At 38.5% G+C, this 10,582-nt stretch overlaps 1 protein-coding gene across 1 annotated transcript; it reads right to left on the bottom strand.

Annotated features, from left to right (window-relative positions):
* Window positions 1-3,385: 3,385 nt before the first annotated feature.
* On the bottom strand, window positions 3,386-6,391 carry LOC124711178. The gene has a single exon (XM_047241105.1). It carries the CDS (start codon window positions 5,180-5,182, stop codon window positions 4,655-4,657), a length of 528 nt encoding a protein of 175 aa, XP_047097061.1. The 5' UTR covers window positions 5,183-6,391; the 3' UTR covers window positions 3,386-4,654.
* Between the last annotated feature and the right edge of the window lie 4,191 nt (window positions 6,392-10,582).

Genomic DNA, 10,582 nt, shown 5'->3' with positions numbered 1-10,582 from the left:
CTATCTCCATCCGAACAGTACAACCTCGTCTTCATGAACAAGGTTTAAAGGGCTATATAGCGGCCAAAAAATCTTTATTATGCACGCAAAATAAGGTGAAAAGATTGCAGTGAACAAAGGAACACAAAAACTGGAGCGTGCAGCAATAGTTCAGGGTGTTATTCATAGATGAATCTAAGTTCGATGTATTTGGAAGCCATCATAAAATATTTGTTCATCTACTTTGTGGAAAATGTATGAAGAGTCAGTGCGTGATGCCAATGGCGAAGCATGGTGTTGGTTCAGTAATGGTGTGGCAATGTTTTAAAGGTGATAATGTTGGTGATCTAGTGAGAATTAGTGGAATGTTAAAGAAGGAAGGATAGAACTGGATACAGATCAATGATGCAGTTAGGTCTGGATAGAGACTTATTGGTCATGGCTTCACTCTGCAGTACGGCAATGATCTCAAACACGTTTATAAATCGTGCAGAGGGAATGTCAATGTAAAAGGGAAGTGTAGGGAACTGAAGAACATGATACGGCCAATTCAGCCACCTGACTTAAATCCCACTGAACTCTTATGAGATAAACTTGACAGGGAGATCAGAAAAGTGGAGTCATCGGATGTTTCAAATCTGTAGAATAATTTACAAATGTGCTGTACTGCAATATCCGGAAAAACACTGGTATCTCCAGAATGCTAATAGTCTGTGTAGCTATTCTGAGGACAAATGGTGGTTACTTTGAAGAGGCTAAAAAGTAATCATATTGTCTTGTCTATAGAGAGAAAAAATACTTATTTTGTTGTCTACTTAGTTTGTATGATGTGTTTGCACACTGAAACCAAACTTGACACAATATTCTTTACTGTTAGGTAACAACACTGTGGGGGTAGAAACCACCTACTTGACATAGTTCAGGATATACGATGCCATAAACAATGAAATACTTGAAAAACTGCTGCATCATGCATAAGGTTTAAATGTATTACGTTTGTACTGTATTTGAAATAAATTTGGCAGGCGGTATCCACATATGCAGCTAAATGCACCAACAAAAGTATATCACGGTACCACACATAGTTCAGGAGATATGATGAGAAACAGTAAAATGTGTGAAAAAACAGCCGCATCATACGTGGTATTCACATTTATTAGTTCTTTGTTACTGACTCTGTTCGCAACATATGTCGCTGAGAGCACTACAAAATATGTCATTGTACAACACAGAGTTCAAGAGATATGAAGTCTGCCATTGTATCATGAACACTGAGATACTTTTTTAAGCTATTTCGATACTTAAAAATATCAAATAATTGCAAAAATGTGTTTTATTTTAGACAAAAAAAGTTTTAAATTTCTTGAATGTGTAGGATTCATAACCATTTTCTGAGTAACCTCTTCTATATAATTGTCAACACACAGCAAACTATTTGGATATGCTCCTAGATTCTGGGCAAGCAGTCTAACAATAGTAGCAATGACAGCAAAGGGGGCAAAGCAGATAGTGCCTTAAGGAAAACGCAAAGTGCACGCTGCTATGACAGATCAGGAAGCCCTGCAAACATCTGGTGCCCACAATTTGAACAGAAGGGGGAGCACAAGTCACTCTTTCCACCCCCCATCCTCCCTTTAATTTGTCACTGTGTCATGAACACTGAGATACTTGAAAAAATGCTGCATTATGCATAAAGTTTAAGTACATTTATCCTTTACTACTAACAGTAAGACACTCCTACAGGCAAGTCAACTTAAAGTGCTTATTACATTACACACCTAAGGTGTGCAAGTCAGGTGTAGCCGGCCTGCCACCTAGCAGTAGAACAGGTGAATCTACTTGATTTTAGCAGCCAGTTCATCCTCTGGGCAGAAATAGGAGCTGTTCTATTCCGCCATGTCTCTACACATGCGCAGTAGACATGGTGTTTCCATGCATGCGCAGAATGCAGCATTTCCAGTGGGCTTTCTGCTTGCTATTGCTTTCACGCATGGTCAGCAGAAAACAAATATGTGAGCTCTTGAGGACTCTTTTCGCCATTACGTGAAATGTTCTGCACATTTTCCACAAAGTAATTTTTTTATGCACAGAGTAATATAACAAATGATTTTTCTCCTTTCAATTGCCATTAACAAAAGCTGTGCATACAGTGATAGCTTCTTATTGTAGAAATTGAATGAAAGCAAGAAATCGGAAGTATGCTTCTAGAGGTATACGGCAAGTAAAGATGTCTGTATGATCCTCTAGATATACTGCACCACATAAAGTACATCTACACATGTTGATTTTGAGTTTACATGCATTACATAAATGTGCATCTAATTTTACTTTAGATGTGTATGTATTGCCTTAATTGGTGAAAGTATAGCATTTATTTGATTTGATTGCATCTTTTGTATTATTTCAGCATGCCAGCGCGTTGCGAGAATAGCCACAAGGGTCAGAGCACTTGTGCCGGCCATGAACAGTGAGGACTGTAAACATTGTTTTGCATCTTCACAGTCACACTGGTATGAAATAGCATCCCTCACTGCTCTGTGCGCCTCCTATCATGTACCACCGACAAGGCACATCCATTCTGATGAAATTCCTAAATTCCTATGGATCTTCAGACATTAACTCGTCCTGCACCTGGCATTACATCATCATTCCGCCCTTCTCTTAATGGCTAAGGGGACACTGTCACAGCAAATGCTGCGTAGATAAAATGCTGTATAGATAACTGTGTCATCAATGTCTAAAATGCTGTGAAAGGTAAACACAGGTAATCATTTGCTTGTGCCACCATGACAAAGTGAGTGCATTGCCCATAATTCTGTATAATCGTAACGTAGTTTCGTTTTAAATCCACAAGATAACAATAAGTGCTTAATAAATATAAAGTTAGACCGCTCAGAATGATCAATATGAATAAATAGCAGCATTACAAAAATATCAGCTTCCACACTCAAAGACGTAACCGATGTAAACAAGCCTTAGGTTCTGAATATGTTCTCTTGGAGTGCTGATGCAGAGTTACACTTTAGGTATTTTGTGTAATAGCTCTAACATAAAAGTTGGTGGTTCCAGATTTGTACACCTGGGGCACTAGTGCAGATTTGTATATGTTACTTATGTTGTGTAATATGGGCTTAAGGTAATCCCTGACATCTGACAGCACTATCTACAAGTTACTGCTTTACAAATCTGACTTGATCCATAAAATACCGAAAACATAACCAAATACATTGAGAAAAATTTGTAGATTAATACATCAACATTTTAGGGCTTCAAGTCTGCTGGAGATTCTGCAAGAGAACAAGAATGAGTTTGAAAAACTCATTACATATCACTAAATGTTCTTTCTCAATCAGATCTAGGCAACATGACAAATGAAATAATAAAAATGGTTAAATATTTTCTCCAGTATATTTCATATGGATATACACTTGACCAAAATGCGCTATGAAAATCTTTCCACAGTTTTTCATAAAATGCAATAAAGAAATAAATTCTTAATTATAAAGTTTATCTACAAACATCCTTATGCAGGTCTTACATTATAGAACAGAAAACTGATATGCCAAGATTAAGAAAAACTTGCTTACTAAAAGTAAATCCTGGAGGTCAAAAGACTTGACATTGACATATAGTAGTAATTATTGTCATAGATGATATTGTCATTTAGGAAGACACAGATTTTGGGACTCATTTGTGAGCCTTATAACAGCCAAGTCGTGATAAGATTATTATCAACTTTTCAAAAATCACATTTCAGAAATTAATAAATATTTTCTGATATGTTTTGTAGTCACATATTTGCATATTACATGTTTGGGCAAAAAACCTGTTCTCTATTATGTAGCTGCAGCTATCAAATATGTAAGTCTGTAATTTCAATTTACCTGAGAGGACAATATGAGTAAAATGAAACAAATGAATTTTATCATGAGAACCACACATCAAACCAGCGTAAAAAATATGTACACTCATGACAACTTACACAGTGTAAAGTGTGTTCACTTAAGAAAACGTGGCATTTTAGTGCAAAGGAAACATTTCATTTTATAACAAAAGTGATAAAGTTTTGTTCCATTAGTTAAAAGTGAAAACACAATACCCTGATTCCACAACCAAATTTAAGATTACTTATAAATGTATTACAATTAAAACACTGTGTGTGATGCGTGGTTCTTGCAATGTTATTGTCTGGCATTGAAGAAGAGTTTTTAGATATGTTAGATCTTTTTCTTGGGATTCAATGATATGATTGTTATTAATTTGTCTTTTGTTCAACATTAGCTTAGGGCAACATTTGACACATAGCGTGGAAGCTTCAAGCATACTACAAAGTACACATTTGCCCTTTCATTCATAAAGAGTTTAAGTTAAAAGTGCAGCAGTAAATTTGCAGCACAGGAAAATGACGCTCATTGCCAAAAACATACTTTTCACACTGTGCAGCTCAGATTTGAACTACACGCTTTTACTCCATAAAATGTAAGCTGCAGTTAACTCAGTAGAAGTTCTAATAAACAATTTAGTGAAACGCTGAAAGCATGTACAAAAAATTATTCATAATAACTACACGCAGAAGAAAAATAACAGACAGCTCCAGCTCTGTGAGTCCCTAGTAGCAGTAAAAACAGTTGTAACTAACATCTACATATTTCAGACACCAGACATTAATTATTTCTTACTGAGCAGGGATATCCTGGTACGGAACCCGACCACGAGAGTAACGGAAGGCTGTGACTTTCCTCTGTGGCACACCTCTTCGTGAACTGACAAGCATCTTTGCCACCTCCTCAAATGCACGGAATCTCTCTGGTCGAGACTGGTAGGTGACAGACCCAGGCATTGCATAAACAACTTTTCCATAAATGTGGCCCCGCCCTGGTCGAGTGAGCACACCACCACCAATGCTCCTAGAGCGCGCATAAGGTTCCCATACATTATACGCCAGAGGATCTCTGTATGTTGGTACCTCATTGGTTATTTCTGAAGCACGGGACTGCCTCTTTGAGAAATGCCACATTGCTCGCAGCTCCTCGCAACTTGGCTCAACTGCATACCGGTTTTCCCACACCCTAAAGCCTGAAGCAGGAGGCATGTACTCGGAGTCAATGACTTTCTGACGATAACAGGTGACACTTGGCAGAGATGAACAGGACAGTAACATGTAAATACATGTTAAGATGCTGCTGAGAAGGCAGAGACGCATTTTGACCTACAACAACAAAACAATTTTTTCTGTAAATTCTTATCATAGGATTCAATTAAATGACAGAATTTAATGGTAAAGAATATTATGAATAGCCAGATATATGCAGCATTAATATTTAAGATGATAATTATTTTACGGAGAAAAGTTATACAAAGCCTTTTAAAAGTTCATTCATGATACACATTTCAAATATGTGTAGCTATACTTAAAGAGCTCATGCACATATGACAAGCAAGGCCAAAGATATTCTTAAATAAAATATAGAATATTGAACTTTCAGATTTCTTCTCCCAGAATAATACAGATAGTGGACAGTACAAGATAATACATGTGAAGGTGACAAAAGTGAAGGCTTTACACCAAGGATGGCATCTAATGCCAGGGGCACTTCACGGATTTCCTGGGCCCACATAAGTACATACTGAGATGGATATACAAGTTCTCTCATCTATTATTTTCCATTTTAACATGTTTTTCCTTTCATTTCTCATCAGCTATGAAATTTGTGATTTAGAAAGTTCAAGATTCACTTTTAATTACTAAGAATATCTGAGAATTTTTAGCAGACATTAACTCATATGTGATATATGAATTTACATAAGTCTTGCTCCTACAATCTTAATAAAATAATGAGCTAATTAAGCAATTGTAATATTTTATTTTTCAAGATTAAGACAATAAATATGAACTTTGTTTTATGGTGTGAGTGAAAGACAAATTTTAATTTGGTTTTCAGAGAATATTCTTTAAGTAACTGAAAATATTTTTGCACACAAATACTCAAAAAGAATAAATCAGTATTGTTATTGTGGAAATCAAAATGTAGTGTAGGCCTGTACAGCTGCAGAAGGGATGATTCACCATTCTTGCCTTGTCTGCCAGGTAGAATACATGACCTAAGACACAAATACATTATCATTAAAAATTAGAACATTTCTGTTTCTTAATAAAGCAACATGTACTATATGTTACAAAAGAAGAGATACAGTGGATGCAAAAGTACCAAAATACACCTATGTACATTGTTGTTCTTGCAATTTGATTTGCAGACTCATCAGTTGATAACATCTTTTTAGCTTCCTACTCATTAAAAGAATTTTATAATTGATAATGTTTGCTTACTTTTTATGTTCAGTTCACAGTCAGTTGATACCTTAAGAAAGTAATTTTACTCTCTCCTCTGAAGTTGATACACATCTTCTGGATCTTAACAAATGTGCAAAAAATTGCCAAATTAATTATCATTCATTAGTCTAAATGTGAACAAATATCAAAAGAAATTAATGTGACTTGAGAAAGTTAAAAATTATATTACAAAGGATTTATCAGCAATTAAAAGAAGGCACTGACTATATCTGAAGTTCCTTTTATGTACACAACTGATCAGTTCCTGAAAGTTGGGAAACTGGCGAACATCCTTTCCTGGATGTGCCACTGAAACAATATGAAAAGGAATGGTGTTCAAAGAAGGGAGGGAGAATCTGTTCTAAAGAGCATCAAAACAACAGATAACAACAATTTATTAATTAATTATACATAACATTAACTGCTCACATTTCAAAAGGAAACTATTAAATGTCAATAAATTCTAATGTAATAACAATAATCATTCATTTAAAATAATGAATAATTGCTGCTGTAGGGGTTAACTAATCAATGCAGATGAAAAACAAAAGTTAACTGCTTGTTGTTAAGTATACGGCAATTTCTCATCAGTTAAAAATTTAACAACCAAAAAAAGAAAGAAGGAAAGAAACAAACGGCAGTCACAGGTTATTGGTTGTATTATTGAAACTATCCCACTATTTGATGTCATTGCATCTTCACTGATTTAATCCCTATCAGTCCATTCATTTCATTACCGTTAAATCCCTGGTGGCAGGACAAGTCATGGTCCTTCACTGAATGTTCCCCAAATGGTGCTATTTCCACGTCTGGCATAGCGTTCAGAAACTACAGATGGAAACATCAGTTACAATAAAAGTCAGTCAGTCCTAGAAGCATGTTAAGCCTAATGGTAAAGGCATCTGCTTGCAACATGTAGGATATCTGGGTCTGGGTCCCAGGCTGGCACAAATTTTCAACTGTTGTATTCGTTACATTGAAGGTCAGTATATCTGAACAGTCTGCTCTGATGTCATTGCATCTTCATTGATTCACCTCCTTCAGCCCACCCAATTCATTTCAGAACATAGTTGCAAAAGTGTTTTAAATAACTTTATTTTTTCAGAATGACTATTTCAATCTATTGCTGAATATGAACTGTTCTGAAACTTCCTAGATGATTAAAACAGTGTTGTGGACCAGGACTTCATCTTGGAATCTTCCTACATTATGGATTCAAGTTTCAAACTAGCAACCGTTTGCATCTACCAGTAAGTTTCAATTTATTTTTTTCTTAATTTTACAGTTACTGAACTGCATGTTGCAACAAATGTTCATTCGTCTTAGCTATTTGCTAGCAAAAATTGTAGCACATGGTATTTAAATTTCAATAAGAACACTGCACATTATGCTAACTACTGCACTGCAGTGCCATTTCCAGTAGTAAAGTTTATGTACTTGGTAAATTAATGGCATTTAAGTACTCATAGTGTAGTTGCAGATAGGCTCAACTAAAATTCTGTTACACATTTAGCTTTTGGCCAAAGTCATTTACACAAAAGGAATCGCACACACATTGATTCACACAAGCACACCTCACACACACCTGACTGCCAACTCTGCCAGCTCAGACTGGAATGCTATTGTCAAATTGAACGGAAGCTGTGACTTGGAGGGGGTGCGGAAGAGATAGCAGGTTACAGGTAAGAGGAGGGAAGAGCACTATTTGGTGGAGTGTGCAGGGACTAACAGTCATTGCAGGACTGCCACCAGGTAGAGCATCAGGAGGCTGTGGGGCATGGGGAGGGTGGAGGAGGTGGGGCGGAGAAGGAGAGGAGGGGGGGGGGGGGCAGAGAAGGAGAGGAGCAGGGAAGGGAAAAGATGGGTGGACACATTGGCACAGGGCAGTACACAAAGAGATTGAGGGGATTTGAATAGGGAGGAGCCGATAGCAGAGATGGGGCAGAAACTGTCAGTTGGAAGGTGTGGCGACAGTAGCTTACTCCAGATTGTGGCTCAATAATTTTGGGAGTGGAGCACATGTAAGAATAACTCCCATCTGCGTAGTTCAGAAAAGCTGGTGGAGAAAGGAGGTATTCAAGTGGTCCTGGTTGTGAAGCAGCCATTGAAATCAATCATGTTACGTTTAGCTGCATGTTGTGCCATAGTGTGGTCTACTTTGCTCTTGGCCACAGTTTGATGGTAGACATTCATCCTGGTGGACAGTTGGTTGGTAGTTATACCAATATAAAAAGATATGAAATGACAGAAACAGAACTAGTGTATATCGTGACTGTTTCCACAGATGGCCCAGTATCTGATGAGATAGGATAAGCCTGTGACAGGACTGCTGTGGAAAGTGCTGGGTGGGTGAACTGGGCAAGTCTTGCACCGTACTCTTCCATAGGGATATAGGGTTTGGTGATAGGTGACCAAAGCCCTGAACAAGGATGTGGTTCAGCTATTTCAGTCCAGAATGTTTTGGATGACATCTGCAGTGATAAGAACTCTCTTGCTCAATATGCTGAGGGTGTACCCCCCCCCCCCCCCAATCAAGTTTGCAAACAGATATGCCATGCCATCCCCCCCCCCCCCCCCCCCCCCCACACACACACACACATCCCCAATCCTCCTTACCACACCCCATGAACCAGCTACAAAGGAGTGCCCCCTTTGTTACCCAATAAAAACCCATATTAGAACAACTCAACCACACCCTTCGTCTGGGCTTTGATTCCATATCATGATGCCCTGAAATGAGGAACATTCTACCCAAGATCCTTTCTGCCTGTCGCCCACCCACCCTCTCCGCACATCCTAGTCCATCCCTATGCCAGTCCCAATTCCACTCCTTGCCAGAGGAATCACGTGCCTATTAAGACCCAGGAGCAAGACCTGCCCAATTCACCCACCCAGCTCCCTCCTAGTCCAGTCCTGTCAGAGACTTATCCCAAACCCATCGGAGCCTTGCCACTTGTGAAAGCTGTCATGTCACACAGCAGTTCTGCTGCAATCATTGCACAACTTTTTATACTGCTGTGACTACCAACCACTGTCCACCAGTATGAAAGGCCACTACCAAATTGTTCAAAGAGCAAGGAAGACCACCTTGTGTCACAACATGCAGCTGAATATAACCTGCTTGACTTCAATGGCGGATTCACAATCTGCACCATCTGGATCCTCCCCCCATCACCAGCTTTTGTGAACCTTGCAGATGGGAGATATTCTTACAACACATTCTGTGCTCCAAAACTTACCCCAACCTAAATCTAAGGTAATCTACTGTCTCCATACCTTCCACCCAACAGTTTCTGCCCCCTCTGTCCTATCTTCTCCCTGTTAACATCCTCTCACCCTCTTTATGTGCCACCCTCTGCCAATGGACGGGCCTCTCTTTCACCTTTCCAACTCCTCTCCTTTTCTGCCCCGCCCCCTCCTCATTTTCCTGGCCTCTCAGCACCCTGAGGCAGTGTGTGGTGGTGGTGGTGGGGGGGGGGGGGGGGGAGGGGGGCGGGAAGACGGAAGCTACGACGGAATAAACACATTCACAATGCCCTGCAACAGCAAAATTCAACTATCCTTACGATTAGAATGTTGTTCATAGACAGCTTCAGTGGTATACTGAATATCATTTACTTTGAATGCTTTCATTGCTTGATGTTATAGTGGATCACATGCTTCAAAAATATTCATCTGATTTCACTCGACTATATCTTCTCCATGAATGAAGATAGAAACTTGGAGTGAATTTTACTTGATGCTTAAGACTGTAAAGTTTATATTTTCGAAAGCCCCATCCAATTTTACAAGGGTATCTTTTTTACATTCATGTACATTCAAACCTGAGGTGCTTTTTACAATTACGTTTAGGATCATAGTTCTCATTACCTTTCACAAACATTCAATGTGCCCTCTACTTGATGTGCAACAAACATCCAAATGATAGTGAAAGTTGTCCCATATTTTTGCAAGCATATCCGGAGTTTCTGTATTCACTGCTGTTGCTTCATGGCACCACAGTTCACTCAATTTTGTTTTCTTGCAATTTTAACTCGACACACACCTGGTAACAACCTACAAGTGACTGAGCAACTGCACCAGAGAGATCCCTATTGGTAATCACTTGAACTGGCTGTTTACAACTGGTGACAAACTAAGCTTTTAGTTTCGATGCATAAGTTAAAATTTACCCAAGTTTCTGTCTTCAGTTATGTGGAAGATATACAACTTTGTGAAACTGGATGAATCTTTTTAAATGGCCTGTATTATGGAACAACTCAGTCCAATGTC

This window comes from Schistocerca piceifrons, chromosome 8 (genome assembly GCF_021461385.2).
Source record: "Schistocerca piceifrons isolate TAMUIC-IGC-003096 chromosome 8, iqSchPice1.1, whole genome shotgun sequence".
In the NCBI taxonomy this organism is placed as follows: domain Eukaryota; kingdom Metazoa; phylum Arthropoda; class Insecta; order Orthoptera; family Acrididae; genus Schistocerca; species Schistocerca piceifrons.
This window is presented reverse-complemented; position numbering and strand designations above follow the sequence as displayed.